At 42.6% G+C, this 16,423-nt stretch overlaps 1 protein-coding gene across 3 annotated transcripts in view; it reads left to right on the top strand.

Moving 5' to 3' along the window:
• Nucleotides 1–14,096, top strand: part of LOC111974812 (negative elongation factor B-like) — a 29,615-nt gene extending 15,519 nt beyond the window's left edge. The window contains exons 2-13 of one of the 3 annotated variants that reach the window (XM_024002817.2): nt 605–765; nt 872–971; nt 1,409–1,639; nt 2,102–2,287; nt 2,421–2,530; nt 2,638–2,740; nt 2,863–2,958; nt 3,646–3,788; nt 4,352–4,458; nt 4,574–4,715; nt 4,906–5,014; nt 13,595–14,096. In XM_024002817.2, coding sequence (XP_023858585.1) covers nt 605–765; nt 872–971; nt 1,409–1,639; nt 2,102–2,287; nt 2,421–2,530; nt 2,638–2,740; nt 2,863–2,958; nt 3,646–3,788; nt 4,352–4,458; nt 4,574–4,715; nt 4,906–5,014; nt 13,595–13,753 — 1,647 coding nt within the window. In that variant the 3' untranslated portion in view covers nt 13,754–14,096. Of the gene's footprint in view, nt 1–604; nt 783–871; nt 972–1,408; nt 1,640–2,101; nt 2,288–2,420; nt 2,531–2,637; nt 2,741–2,862; nt 2,959–3,645; nt 3,789–4,351; nt 4,459–4,573; nt 4,716–4,905; nt 5,015–13,594 lie in introns of those variants that run through there. The other 2 variants (XM_024002819.2, XM_024002818.2) reach the window with 2 other exon arrangements.
• Nucleotides 14,097–16,423: the final 2,327 nt, after the last annotated feature.

Here is a 16,423-nt window from a genome sequence, read left to right as displayed (position 1 = left end):
GGAATATATACACTATGTAAAAACCAGCTCCTCTCTCGACATAGATTGATCATCTCGAAACTAAAGCAAATGGCTTGCTACAGCTCACCATCTAGTACATGTAATCTGATTACACATTTTTAAAAACTGTAATAATTTGTTACCAGCTAAATTATTGTAATCATTACTTCTTGTATTACTTTTAAATCCAGGAAGGATGTTTGAAAAAAATACCTGAATTGTTTTTCAATTCAGCATGAAAAAAGGCACATGTTTTTTAAGTTCGTTCCATTTGAGCAAGTCTGATCCACAAGTCAGAGACCACTATGTAGACTCATGGATCCTTTTGTCTTTTTCTAATGCCTCTTAAGGGAAAGGTAATTAGATTGGTATGGAGTTTGGGTAATCCCAAAAATTCTGTTACTTAATACAATTCTAGACAGGTGAATAGTAACTGTAACAGATTACATTTAGAAAGTAACCCACCCAACCCTGGTAAGCAGGCTCCATGAGTAATATTAGATTCCACAATTATCCCTGCAATGATTATCAAATGAGTAACACCACCATGTCAGTGCATTGATTATTATCTCACTTTCATCGGTCTGTCTGGGCTGTTTTGCAGACAGAAAATGGCATTTTGTTACCAACTCTTCAGTCAGCTCTTCCCTTCCTGGACCTTCACGGAACTCCTCGGTTGGAGTTTCACCAGTCTGTCTTTGACGAGCTTCGTGACAAGTTGATGGAGCGAGTCCGTACTATCGCGGAGGGCAAGGATGAGGACCGGTGCGACATCTATGCTAGTAAACAGCAGGTCTTCATAGAGAAATCATCAACCATTGTACATGTATTTTAGACATTGAGTTTCTGGGTATTCCTGCTCCCTCTACAGTTATGGTAAACTTAAAGAGCTGCTGGAGAAGAGCTTTCCGCTGGTGAAGATGCCTTCCATTCAGCCAGTGGTCATGCAGGTGCTGAAGCATCTTCCAAAGGCAAGTCTCGGTTTTCCCACCTTCAAATACAATCTGCATTAGGGGAAACAGCTCCACTGTTCGCCCCAGCTCCTTTGTTATAGTTTTGTTGTTGGAATAGAGGAGAGGAGCCTCCGGCAGCATGGTAAAAACAGGTACGTACTCTGCTGTTCAATCTCCTGTGCAATGATGTCTGAGGCGGGGGAAAAACAGTGTTTGTTGTTTGCAGTAACTTCTTTGTTTTAATATCCCAAACGGATGTGGCAGTTTCACCAATTTGAATGATTCTCGCTTTAAGTGAATGCACTTCTTTTTCAATTTATAGTTCTTTGCAAATCGCATTAGCCATAAGACGTGACGTGTTTTCCATGATTCTTTCTCCAAAGCACCTTGATCTCTACCACAGCTCAGTGTTTGAAATGTATGTTCTGATTGAGTGTTTATTTTCCTATGAACAGGTACCAGAGAAAAAGCTGAAGCTTGTGATGGCTGATAAGGAACTGTATAAGGTCTGTGCTGTTGAGGTGAAGAGGCAGATCTGGCAGGAAAACCAGGCTCTCTTTGGAGATGAGGTCTCGCCCCTGCTCAAGCAGTATATCGTGGCAAAGGAGGCAGCACTTTTCAGCAGCGATCTCTCTATTCTGCACAACTTCTTCAGCCCCTCCCCCAAAGCAAGACGCCAAGGAGAGGTGAGCCACCCCAGTACATCTGGACCTTTTCATTACTTTTTCACTCCCAATAGATTCTGTTCACATTCCAATAAGCATTTGTTATGATTAGGGCCATGAACCCATTATAACAAGTAGGGCTGTGACGATACCAGTATCACACTATTCTTTTTATGGCAAAAATGATAACACAAGGCAGACCAAAATCTTTGGGTCTTTAAAAACCTGCTGTACGTAAAATATTGCATGCTATAGCTTGGAAAATAAATATGACTCTGGATGACAGCATAACTATTTGTTTAAGATTGTTTTCCTARAGAAGTTAAATGTGCTTATTGTTTTGTTTCCTTGCCACCATACTAACAAGTATCATCCCGGCCCTAATAACAAGAGTCCATAGTTTTTTACCTAGTCAACCATTTGTTAGTCTGTAAATTCAAGAGAGAGTTGGGTGTGCTTGAGACTAACCCTTTTTCTGTTTAGGTAGTCTTGAAACTGACCCAGATGATTGGGAAGAATGTGAAACTATATGACATGGTGCTCCAGTTTCTGCGAACACTTTTCCTGCGTACTCGTAATGTCCACTACTGCACCCTGCGTGCAGAGCTGCTCATGTCCCTCCATGACCTGGACATCAGTGAGATCTGCTCAGTAGACTCCTGCCACAAGGTATGCCCTAACTCATGTGTACAGCATGCCTTCTGTAGGCAAACAGGAATAGTATTGATTTCAAATATATGCAAATACGTTGCCGAATGTTCTGCATGCTTGTGCAGAGTGCTGTACGTCTATATCTTGGCAGTTCACCTGGTGCTTGGATGMCTGTATCCGTGAGAAGTTTGTGGATGCCAAGCGAGCCCGGGAGTTGCAAGGTTTTCTGGATGGAGTGAAGAAAGGACAGGAAGTACTTGGGTGAGAGAAGAAGAATGGAGGAAATGTGATTGAACATGTCTTATTGCACCATTTTAGGATTAATAAAAAGATGTGACAAAAATGTTAAGGGTCTTCTTGCTTTCCAGGGACCTGTCCATGATACTGTGTGACCCATTTGCCAGTAACACCCTGGTTTTGAGTACGGTCCGAAACCTGCAAGAATTGCTAAGCCAGGATGCTCTACCCAGAGTAAGACATTCAAYGTTGTCATTCGTGGCCTTATATGTTTTTGTGTCCATTTCCATATTCTGTCGATGCTATGTGGAGACCTATTGCCACTACTAAAGAGATGTTTCTGTGTAAATGAACAGGACAGTCCAGACCTGATGCTGTTACTCAGAATGCTGTCTCTTGGACAAGGTGCTTGGGATATGATTGACAGCCAGGTCTTTAAAGAGCCTCGATTGGTATGCAGTCACTTCTTTCCATGAGTATTATTTTATAATCACTTATTTTTGTTCAGTGAGTTTAGCTGTCTGTATTACATTACTTATGAGCTGCACAGCAACAATAGTTTGATGCGCAGAGCAGAAAAACAACCTCTTTACAATGAACTACAGCTAGGTCCTCCCGAGTAGTGCAGTGGTCTAAGGCAGTGCTAGCTGTGCCACTAGAGATTCGAGTCCAGGCTCTGTCGCAGCCGGCCGCGACCGGGAGACCAATGGGGCGGCGCACAATTGGCCTAGCGTCGTCCGGGTTAGGGGAGGGTTTGGACGGCAGGGATGTCCTTGTCCCATCGCGAACTTGTGACTCCTGTGGCGGGTCGGGCGTAGTGCACGCTGACACGGTCGCCAGGTGTACGGTGTTTCCTCCGACACATTGGTGCGGCTGGCTTCCGGGTTAAATGGGTATTGTGTCAAGAAGCAGTGCGGCTTGGTTGGGTTGTGTTTCGGCTCTCGACATTCGCCTCTCCCAAGTCTGTACGGGAGTTGCCGCGATGAGACAACTGTAACTACCAATTGGATACCACAAAATTGGGGAGAAAAAGGGGTAAAACAAAATATATATAAAATAATACAATGAACTACAGCTAGATGACGTAGATGTGACATAACCAGCCAGGGCAGAGACTTATTTGATTCTTTCCCTCTCAGGAACTGGAAGTTGTGACCCGTTTTCTCCCAGCCATGTTGTCTGTACTTGTGGATGACTACACCTTCACTGTAGAGCAGAAACTCCCTAGTGAGGAGAAAACCTCCCTCTCTTACCCCACAGCCCTGCCTGATAACTTCAACAAGTAATTACTGGGGAAGGGACATACTGTTAATCTGGTAGACTTGGCATGTCTGTAATTCAATTTTGTATATGTGTGTTGACATTAAGAACATTATCATGTAAAAAATTTAGAACAAGTAGTATTGATATTCTAAAATATACATTGAAATGATAAGTGTTATTTACAGTGTACATGAAACTGCTATATGTTTAATGAGGACAGACCTGGGTTTAAATTACTTTCAAAGATATTTGGAACTAAGTAAAGACAAGTAGTTCAATATTGGAATGTATTAGGAAATGTACTTGGAAGGTTTTGGAAAATACTCAAATACACTGACTCAAATAAACTCCCATGCATTTAACTCAGGTATTTAAAAATAGTATTTGAAATAAGTATTTAAAATACTTTCAAATAGTAGGCTATTTATATAATTATCTTTGAAAATACTTCAATACATCATTTGAAAATACTCAAATACACAGAAAATAAGTATTTAAATAACATGTTTAAATACACATGTATTTGAACTCAGGTCTGAATGAGGACCCTCTTTGATTAAAGTAAGTTTTCCCCTGCCCTAGGTACCTGCAGGAGAACAGGGTGGCTTGTGAGATGGGTCTGTACTACGCACTCCACATTGCCAAGCAGAGGAACAAGAATGCCTTACAAAGGTTACTTCCCGCATTGGGTAGGTTCTGCACTTGTTTTGCCACAGGTTAATAGAAATAAATAAATAAATACTGTTAGTAAATTGTTGTTAACCTGGCTCTCACCATTGTTTTGTCTCTATCATATAACTGCAGTGGAGACCTACAATGACATGGCCTTTGGAGACATCTTCCTGCACCTCCTGACAGCACACCTCACCTTGCTTTCTGATGAGTTTGGGACTGAAGAGTTCTGCTCTGCTGTGTTTGATGGCTTCCTCCTCACCTCTTTCTCCAGGTCTGTCTTTTCCTGGGACATACAGGAGATTACTGCAAGTATTTCATTTGAAATTAATGGAAATGTTACTAAACATTTATGAAATGTGTGAAATTGAGGTAGAGTACTATACTTCCTGTACTAATGGTCATATATTTTACCTTTATCTCACATAAGCCATTACTCCCTGACATTTTTATGTGTATTCCAGTAAAGAAAATGTTCACAGACACAACCTACGCCTGTTGCTTCACCTTCACCAGAAAGTGCTGCCATCGTGTGTGGAGACCTTAGTGAAAACCCTGGAACCCTCAAAACAGGTGGGCAAACTGCCATATTGCATGAAAGGTTCCAAAGGAGATTGAACAGGATCTTGAGCACTTACATATTCGTAACACATTGCACAAATTGCAATTCGGGATTGCAGGATTATTACATGTTTTATTTGCACAATATCATACTAAATGAATGATGATGTAAACAATTGCGCACAATTTTCAGAGATCCGTTTTGGCTCATGAGCGCTGCTTTCAAAATTACTGGCGTAAATTATACAAAACCTTTCATTCATCTTTAATTGAAACACCTGAATAACTAATGGTGTAATCATGCATTTTTTCCCCCATGAAAACGTAATATTAACCACATAAGATCAATGATTGGGGTTATGTACATTTTTTTTGTCTGTCGCTCACACTAGGTGGTGGGTGTTTGGGGATGGAGCCAGTCTAGGAAGATCCAATCACACAACATGATTGTTGTAGACACTCCACTTCCCATATATGTGGCCGTAATGCACTCTCATCTCACTTCTTTCGTCTTCCTCACGGATTTGATGTAGATCCTCTACGACTCTCCTAACGATCGACTTGGACCTCTGTTTTCCTGCTAACCTGTTCACAGGTGGACAATGAAGGACTCTGCCGCGACTTGAACCTCTGCTTTCCTGCTAACCTGTTCACAGGTGGACAATGAAGGACTCCGCCGCCAAGCATAGGACAGTAGCTTCTCGTCGAGAGGATTGAGCTCACAACAAAATCTACTTCTCAGTGTCGAGGCTCACGGCTAGCCTTCGCCCGCTTAGCATCCTCCAGATGGTATATCTGTCCGCAGCATGATCTGTTAGGGCACTGTACGTTACCGCTCACTGATGGCCTGTCAAGGAGAGCTACAGGAGACCGAGCGGTCATTCGCTGTAGATGTTTCAATGTCCCGCCCTAACGATTCCCCTGGAGGAAAGAGGGGAAGACGGTCCTAGGGGTCCCTCCCCAGCTGCAAAGGGGAGCAGTGCATGGTTCACACGATGTTCGGCCCTGCCCCCTCCCGGTCTGAAGACTGCAGGAGTGGCACGTCTGCTCCACCAGAGCGCGTTCCCCAGTGCAGCGGCCTATCGTTTTTATATCAAAGCACAGGAAAGATGGAGCAGACCACTCTCCCCCGGAGTGTCCTCCATACCGTAGTGTTCCCCTCAACACCCTTGTTGGTTGAGTCAGAGGCCAGAAGACAAGATTTCAGTTGCCACAAAGCACTGTCCCCGTTCGTGTGCATTTGCCTTTTCAAATAAAAATACCACTGTTGCACCAAAGCATTTCGCCAGGAGCACAGAATATATAACCAAAAGAGGACCACAGGGTGCTACGGCAGTGACCCACTTGCTACACTTTCATCCCTGGGTTCTATCCATGGTTACGAGAGGCTACCGACTTCAGTTCACCAGAGAACCGCCAAACTTAGAACAGAATGTTGGTTTCTGTAGTGACTGGCGACAAATACTAGAGCAGGAGATGTCCTCTCTGTTGAGCATAAGGAAGATCAGAGTAGTAGCAGAAGCACAGAGCAGTTTCTACTCTCGTTACTTCCTGGTTCCCAAGAAGGGTAGGGCAGCACCCCATATTGGACCTACGGGTCCTCATCAGCTATCTGAGAAAGTTCACGTTCTATAATGTTAGGCGAAACGTGTGGTCTCTCTTCATTCATCAAGGCTATTGGTTCATTATAGTTGATTTGCAGGATGCCTATTTCCACAAGCGTGGAAAAGAACCTTGTGGCTGCAAGGAGCGAAGGTAAGTTGCTAGCTAGCATTAAACTTATCTTATAAAAAAACTATCAATCTTCACATAATCACAAGTTAACTACACATGGTTGATGATATTACTAGGTTAACTAGCTTGTCCTGCTTTGCATATAATCAATGCAGTGCATGTTAATTTATCATCGAATCACAGCCTACTTCAACTTCGCCAAACGGGTGATGGTTTAACAAAAGCGCATTCGCGAAAAAAGCACAATCATTGCACAAATGTACCTAACCATAAACATCAATGCCTTTCTTAAAACAAATACACAGAAGTATATTTTTTAAACCTGCATATTTACTTAAACGAAATTCATGTTAGCAGGCAATATTAACTAGGGAAATTGTGTCACTTCTCTTGCGTTCAGTACAAGCAGAGTCAGGGTATATGCAACAGTTTGGGCCGCCTGGCTCTTTGCGAACTGTGAACTAATTTGCCAGAATTTTACATAATTATAACATTGAAGGTTGTGCAATGTAACAGCAATATTTAGACTTAGGGTTGCCACCCGAACCGGAACGGTTACGTATTTCACTGAAAGAATGAACATTTTGTTTTCAAAATTATAGTTTCCGAATTTAACCATATTATTGACCTAAGGCTCTTATTTCTGTGTTTATTATAATTAAGTCTATGATTTGATATTTGATAGAACAGTCTGACTGAGCGGTGGTAGGCAGCAGCAGGCTCGTAAGCATTCATTCAAACAGCACTTTACCGCGTTTGCCAGCAGCTCTTAGCAATGCTTGAAGCACAGCGCTGTTTATGACTTCAAGCCTATCAACTCCTGAGATTAGGCTGGCAATACTAAAATGCCTATAAGAACATCCAATAGTCAAAGGTATATGAAATACAAATGGTATAGAGAGAAATAGTCGACGCGTCATAATTCCTATAATAACTACAACCTAAAACTTATTAACTGGGAATATTGAAGAACTGGGAATATTGAACCACCAGCTTTCATTTGTTCTCATGTTTTGAGCAAGGAACTTAAACGTGAGCTTTTTTACATGGCACATATTGCACTTTTACTTTCTTTCTCCAACACTGTTTTTGCATTATTTAAACCAAATTTAACATGTTTCATTATTTATTTGAGACTAAATAGATTTTTATTTATGTATTATATTAAGTTAAAATAAGTGTTCATTGTTCATTCAGTATTGTTGTAGTTGTCATTACAACAAATGTATATACAGTGGGGCAAAAAAGTATTTAGTCAGCCACCAATTGTGCAAGTTCTCCCACTTAAAAAGATGAGAGAGGCCTGTAATTTTCATCATAGGTACACTTCAACTATGACAGACAAAATGAGGGAAAGAAATCCTGAAAATCACATTGTAGGATTTTTTATGAATTTATTTGCAAATTATGGTGGAAAATAAGTATTTGGTCACCTACAAACAAGCAAGATTTCTGGCTCTCACAGAGCTGTAACTTCTTCTTTAAGAGGCTCCTCTGTCCTCCACTCGTTACCTGTATTAATGGCACCTGTTTGAACTTAAAAGACACCTGTCCACAACCTCAAACAGTCACACTCCACTATGGCCAAGACCAAAGAGCTGTCAAAGGACACCAGAAACAAAATTGTAGACCTGCACCAGGCTGGGAAGACTGAATCTGCAATAGGTAAGCAGCTTGGTTTGAAGAAATCAACTGTGGGAGCAATTATTAGGAAATGGAAGACATACAAGACCACTGATAATCTCCCTCGATCTGGGGCTCCACGCAAGATCTCACCCCGTGGGGTCAAAATGATCACAAGAACGGTGAGCAAAAATCCCAGAACCACACGGGGGGACCTARTGAATGACCTGCAGAGAGCTGGGACCAAAGTAACAAAGCCTACCATCAGTAACACACTACGCCGCCAGGGACTCAAATCCTGCAGTGCCAGACGTGTTCCCCTGCTTAAGCCAGTACATGTCCAGGCCCGTCTGAAGTTTGCTAGAGAGCATTTGGATGATCCAGAAGAAGATTGGGAGAATGTCATATGGCCAAGAGTACAGCTTTACGCATTTCCCCCCTCTGTCTGATTCTCTCCAGAGTCAGAACAGCAGTGGTCTCTCATCTTGATAGCCCCTTTCTGGCCAGGAAGGCTATGCTTAGCAGATCTGTCACTCCTATTCAACCAGCCCTGGCAACTACCGGTACGCAATCTGCTGACCCAAGTGAACAGAATGATTTTCCATCGCAATCCGAACATTGGGGCTCTTTGGTCCTGGCCCATGAGAGGATGAATCTTAATGCGACAGACCTGCTGCTGAAAGTCGTGGAGACTTCAGAGCATTACAGCCCCGTCTACACTCATACTACACAACAAGAAGTGTGGTGTGTTTGATAGACGGTGTGATCAGAAACAGATCCTTCCCTTTCTTTGCTCAGTTCCAGAGTTACTCTGCCTCCTGCAGGACCTTTTGGACAAGGACAAGCCTTTTACACTGCAAAGGTGTACTTGGCCTGCAACATAGGCTTCGACAATGGTACAGTGGGGAAGTACCACCTCGTCCGTCATTTTAAAAGGGTGCCCAGTACCCAAACGGCTAGTCTCATCCTGGGACCCTTCTGCTGTGCTTGAGGCCATTTCACAGCAGCCGTTCGTGCCGCTGGAAAACATGGAAATTTGATTTATCTCGTTTAAAACTGCTTTACTTTTAGCTATTATATCCGCAAAACAGGTGGGGGAATTGCGCGCTCTGTCAGTCCACCACTAGTGCCTGAGCTTTGCCCTGGGGTCATCCAAGGTTAGTTACTTTGCCTGAAGTAAGTTGTGCTAATAGTCGCCTCACTTTGCAGCTGTTGGCCTTTCACCCACCGGCCTTGTCCTCCATGGAGGATGAGCGTCTCCACTGCTTGTGTCCAGTACGTCCATTGCATATCTAAATGCCCGGACGAGAGCCCTATGAAAGAGCGATCTGCTCTTTGTTTCTTGGGACCAATTTCTCGCAAGTGTTTATCCCATCGGATGATGGAGGCTATTTTACTGGCATATAACAGCAAGGGTTTACAACCTCCGAAGGGCCTAAGTGCTCACTCCAACAGAGATATGGCTGCGTCGTGGGCATTGTTCAAAGCGTCTCTGTTCAAGAGATCTGTAATGCAGGGCTACCCCCCATACCAACTGGACATCACTGTGCCCTCATTAGAGCATACGGTGCTTACTGTCGGGACTTCTGAGGGTTGATCCTGTCTAGACTTGGCTTTGGAGATATTAGGAGCTCTACTGGAGTTGGCTACATTTTAATTTTATTTAACTAGGCAAGTCAGTTAAGAACAAATTCTTACTTACAATGACGGCCTACCTACATAAGGTTACTTGACGTAACCCAGGGACTATGATATTATGAGTGAGGTGACTCAGTGTTTCCCTCACGCTCTGCGTAAGGAAGACCACATGTACATTTGAAGTCTGAAGTTTACATACACTTATGTTGGAGTCATTAAAACTCGTTTTTCAACAACTCCACAAATTACTTGTTAACAAACTATAGTTTTGTCTAGTCGGGTAGGACATCTACTTTGTGCATGACAAGTAATTTTTCCAACAATTGTTTAGACAGATTATTTCACTTTTAATTCACTGTATCACAATTCCAGTGGGTCAGAAGTTTACATACACTAAGTTGACTGTGCCTTTTAAACAGCTTGGAAAATTCCATAAAATGATGTCATGGCTTTAGAAGCTTCTGATAGGCTAATTGACATCATTTGAGTCAATTAGAGGTGTACCTGTGGAAGTATTTCAAGGCCTACCTTCAAACTCAGTGCCTCTTTGCTTGACATCATGGGAAAATCAAAAGAAATCAGCCAAGGCCTCAAAAAAATTTGTAGACCCCCACAAGTCTGGTTCATCCTTGGGAGCAATTTCCAAACGCTTGAAGGTACCACGTTCATCTGTACAAACAATAGTGCGCAAGTATAAACACCATGGGACCACGCAGGCAGCTGTCATACCGCTCAGGACGGAGACGCATTCTGTCTCCTAGAGATGAACGTACTTTGGTGCGAAAAGTGCAAATCAATCCCAGAACAACAGCAAAGGACCTTGTGAAGATGCTGGAGAAACCAGGGTACCAAAAGTTATCTAAATCCACAGTAAAACGAGTCCTATATCGACATTACTGAAGGCCATCGCAAGGAAGAAAGAAAGCCACTGCTCAAACCACCATTAAAAAAAGCCAGACTGCAGTTTGCAAATGACATGGGGAAAAGATCTCACTTTTTGGAAAATGTCCTCTGTCTGATGAAACAAAAATAGAAATGTTGGCCATAATGACAATTGTTATGTTTGGAGGAAAAGGGGGCTTGCAAGTCGAAGAACACCTCCCAACCGTGAAGCCAGGGGTGGCAGCATCATGTTGTGGGTGCTTTGCTTGCATGAGGGACTGGTGCACTTCACAAAAGGATGGCAATCAGAGGAAAATAAAATTATGTGGATGTATTGAAGCCACATCTCAAAGACATCAGTCAGGAAGTGTTTAAGCATAATCAAAGTCAAGTATTGGAGCAAGATGGCCATTCACAACTCCCTGACCTCAATCCCATAGAAATTTGAAGGGCGAACTGAAAACATGTGCGAGCAAGAGGCCTACAAACCTGACTTCAGTTACACCAGCTCTGTCAGGAGGAATGGGCCAAAATTCACCCAACTTATGTGGGGCTTGTGGAAGCCTACCCAAAACATTTGGACCAAGTTAAACTTTAAAGGCAATGCTACCAAATACGAATAGTGTATTGTAACTTCTGACCCACTGGAATGTGATGAAGAAATAAAAGCTGAAATACAGTGGGAGAACAGTATTGATTACACTGCCGATTTTGCAGTTTTCCTACTTACAAAGCATTAGAGTCTGTCATTTTATCATAGGTACACTTCAAGTGTGAAGACGGAATTAAACAAAAATCCAGAAAATCACATTGTATGATTTTTAATTAGTATAATTTGCATTTTATTGCATGACATAAGTATTTGATACCTACCAACCAGTAAGAATTCGGCGCTCACAGCTGTTAGTTTTTCTTTAAGAAGCCCTCCTGTTCTCCACTCATTACCTGTATTAACTGCACTGTTGAACTCGTTACCTGTTATAAAAGACACCTGTCCACACACTCAATCAAAACAGACTCCAACCTTCCACATGCCAAGACAGAGAGAGCTAAGATGTTGTAAGGACATCAGGGATAAAATTGTAGACCTGCACAAGGCTGGATGGGCTACAGGACAATAGGCAAGCAGCTGCGTGAGAAGGCAACAACTGTTGGCGCAATTATTAGAAAATGGAAGTTCAAGATGACGGTCAATCCCCTCGGTCTGGGGCTCCATGCAAGATCTCACTCGTGGGCATCAATGATCATGAGAAGTGAGGGATCAGCCCAGAAATACACGGCAGGACCTGGTCAATGACCTGAAGAGAGCTGGGACCCACAGTCTCAAAAGAAAACCATTAGTAACACACTACGCAGTCATGGATTAAAATCCTGCAGCGCACGCAAGGTCCCCTGCTCAAGCCAGCGCATGTCCAGGCCCGTCTGAAGTTGCCAATGACCATCTGGATGATCCAGAGGAGGAATGAGGAGAAGAGGTCATTGTGGTGATGAGACAGAAATAGAGCTTTTTGGTCTTAAACTCCACTCGCCTGTTTGGAGGAAGAAGAAGGATGAGTTACAACCCAAGAACACCATCCCAACCGTGAAGCATGGGATGTGGAAACATCATTCTTTGGGGATGCTTTTCTGCAAAAGGGACAGACGACTGCACCGTATTGAGGGAGGATGGATGGGCCATGTTATCGCGAGATCTTGGCCAACAACCTCCTTCCCTCAGTAAGAGCATTGAAGATGGGTCGTGGCTGGGTCTTCCAGCATGACCACGACCCGAAACACACAGCCAGGGCAACTAAGGAGTGCTCCGTAAGAAGCATCTCAAGGTCCTGGAGTGGCCTAGCCAGTCTCCAGCCTGAACCAATAGAAAATCTTTGGAGGGAGCTGAAAGTCCGTATTGCCCAGCGACAGCCCGAAACCTGAAGCATCGGAGAAGGTCTGTATGGAGGAGTGGACCAAATTCCTGCTGCAGTGTTTGCAAACCTGGTCAAGAACTACAGGAAACGTATGATCTCTGTAATTGCAAACAAGGGTTCTGTACCAAATATTATGTTCTGCTTTTCTGATGTATCAAATACTTATGTTCATGCAATAAAATGCAAATTAATTACTTAAAAATCATACAATGTGATTTTCTGGATTTTTGTTTTAGATTCCGTCTCTCACAGTTGAAGTGTACCTATGATAAAAAGTACAGACCTCTACATGCTTTGTAAGTAGGAAAACCTGCAAAATCGGCAGTGTATCAAATACTTGTTCTCCCCACTGTAAATCATTCTCTCTACTATTATTCTGACATTTCACATTCTTAAACTAAAGTGGTGATCCTAATTTTTACTGGGATTAAATGTCAGGAATTGTAAAAAACAGTTTTTAAATGTATTTGGCTAAGGTGTATGTAGACTTCCGACTTCAACTGTACTTAGAAGTGAGATGAGACCGTATTACAGCCACTTATATTTGGATCTTCCTAGATTGGCTCCACCCCCAGGCGATACCCATTGTGAGACTCCGCACTCATAATATCATAGAGCTGGGGTTACATCAAGTAACCTTACGTTTTACTGTTCTGACAATTACATGTGGCTTATAACAGAATTTTTCCTACTCAGGTCACATAGTCACGTCCCATAGTCAGGGCCATGGGAAAGCTCCTGGCCCTATGGCATAACTACTGTATTTCCATATTCTTCATTCTCTGTGCTTGTCTGGTGTCCACAGAGCAGTGACCAGGTAAAGGAGCTATTCAGCAAGCTGACAGAGAAACTGGAGGCCCAAAAGAAGAGTCCTCCCCAGCCAGACGAAGCCCCCTCCCTGGACCTGGGGCTCCATCCTGTTAAAGTGCCCACTACAGCTTCCACTCCAACAACATCCATCTGAGAGAGGAGGTGGTAGGGAGCAGCAAAAGAAGGGAACCAATTAGTCTGAAAAAAGGATGCTGATATTACATGTTGAATTTAGGTTGGCTCATGAAACCACATGAAAAATTACTAAATGTAATTTCCTCTATAGGTACTATGGTGAAGGTTTAGTTTGTTTTCTAATACTTGTTTTTATTAAGATGTCGTATTTGAAGCAGTCTTCCAGCTTTAAAAATGTAACTCAGTTGCCAATGTTTTTCAGTGTGAATTATTACTTTTAATTTTATAAATACGTAGTCTTGCTTAATTATTGTTGAAAGTATATTTTCTTATGTACTGGATCTATAAAGACTGAATGTCAATGTGTGTGTATCTACTGTCAGTGGTGACGCATGCTTTAAATACATTTATTTAGAAATGGTTAAAAAAGGTTTATACTATATATACACACGAGTATGTGGACACCCCTACAATCTCCATAGACAAACATYGGCAGTAGAATGGCCTTACTRAAGAGCTCAGTGACTTTCAGTGTGGCACCGTCATTGGATGCCACCTTTCCAACAAGTCAGTTCATCAAATTTCTGCCCCGCTAGAGCTGCCCCGGTCAACTGTAAGTGCTGTTATTGTGAAGTGGAAACGTCTAGGAGCAACAACAGCTCAGCCACGAAGTGGTAGGCCACATAAGCTCACAGAACGGTACCGCTGAGTGCTGAAGCGCTTAAAAAAACGTCTGCCCTCTGTTGCAACACTCACTACCGAGTTCCAAACTGCYTCTGGAAGCAACGTCAGCACAAGAACYGTTCGTCGGGAGCTTCATGAAATGGGTTTCCATGGCCAAGCAGACTCACACAAGCCTAAGATCACCATGCTCAATGCCAAGCGTTGGCTGGAGTGGTGTAAAACTCGCTGCTATTGGACTCTGGAGCAGTGGAATCGTGTTCTCTGGAGTGATGAATTACTTCACGATCTTGCAGTCCTACGGACAAATCTGGGTTTGGCAGATGCAAGGAGAGCGCTACCGGCACGAATGCATAGTGCCAACTGTAAAGTTTGGTGGTGGAGGAATAATGGTCTGGGGCTGGTTCGGGCTAGGCCCCTTAGTTCCAGTGAAGGGAAATCTTAACGCTACAGCATACAATAACATTTTAGACGATTCTGTGCTTCCAACTTTGTGGCAACAGTTTGGGGAAGGCCTTTCCTGTTTCAGCATTTGTATTTATTATGGATTCCCATTAGCTGCTGCAAAGGCAGCAGTGACTTTTTTCCTGGGGTCCGGCAAAATGAAGGCAGTTATACAATTTTAAAAACATTACAATACATTCATTACAGAATTCACAACACACTGTGTGCCCTCAGGCCCATACTCCACTACCACATATATACAACACAAAATCCATGTGTACTTGTGTTTATAGAGCGTATGTTATCATGTGTTTGTATGCCTGTGTCTGTGCCTATGTTTGTGTTCCTTCACAGTCACATTTTAGTCCCCAGCATGACAATCTGTGCCCGACCTCACTAATGCTCTTGTGACTGAATGGAAGCAAGTCCCTGCAGCAATGTTCCAACATCTAGTGGAAAGCCTTCACAGAAGAGTGRAGTATGGTTATAGCAGCAAAGGGCGGACCAATTCCATATTAATGCCCATGAATTTGGAATGAGATGTTCGACGAGCAGGTGTCCATATACTTTTGACCTTATAGTGTCTCTTGAAGTCCAAAAATAGTATAAAAAATGGAAGTTGTCAAGGGCAGCAATGACTCATACAGGAGTTAAATTATCAGACATACAGTATGTTGAAACTATAGCAGCCAGACCTTTTAATTTCTTCTCAGACCTCACAATGTAAAGCAGCAGTGTAAAGTTAAAGTATTTTTACTTACACTACTTTTAAGTACTACTTAAGTATTTTTTTCTGTTCTTTACTATTTATATTTTTGACAACTTTTACTTCACTACATTCCTAAAGAAAATGATGTGCATTTTCCTCCATACATTTTCCCTGACACCCAACAGTACACGTTACATTTTGAGTGCTTAGCAGGACAGGAAAAGGGTCCAATTCACGCTCTTTATCAAGAGAACACCCCATGTCATCTCTACTGTCTATGATCTGGCGGACTCACTAAACACACATGGTCAATTTATAAATTATGTCTGGAGTGTGCCCCTGGCTGTCCGTAAATGTAAAAAGTGGTGCTGTCTGTATGGCTTAATATAAGGAATTTGAAATCATTTTTACTTTTGATACTTAAGTATATTTAAAACCAATACTTTTAGACTTTTACTCAAGTAGTATTTCACTGGGTGAAGTTCACTTTKACTTAAGTCACTTTTGATTACGGTATCTTTACTTTTACTCAAGTATGACAATTGGGTACCTTTTCCACCTCTGATGTCAAGTGACCACTATGAAGAATACGGACTCGATTCTTGCTGAGTTTCAGGAAGAGGGTGGCTTTTGGAGGACGCTCTTTATCATCTGCTCATTTGAGTCTTTAAGTGTGAAGGTGACTTTAAGCTGGCCTGGATCCCACTTGTTAATGAAGAAAGGGTCTGCTGTGTCCTTCGAACTGTCCTCTTTACTTGTGTCCTCTATTTTCCTGGCACTCGCACACCCTGCGTGCTTATGGGAGTCATTTGACACCACACTCTTGAAGAAAGTCTCTTTTACTGGGTGACTTGT

The sequence above is a fragment of the Salvelinus sp. IW2-2015 genome, linkage group LG15 (assembly GCF_002910315.2).
Source record: "Salvelinus sp. IW2-2015 linkage group LG15, ASM291031v2, whole genome shotgun sequence".
Lineage (NCBI taxonomy): Eukaryota > Metazoa > Chordata > Actinopteri > Salmoniformes > Salmonidae > Salvelinus > Salvelinus sp. IW2-2015.
Note: the sequence above shows the minus strand (reverse complement) of the source record. Positions and strands in the feature narration are given on the sequence as shown.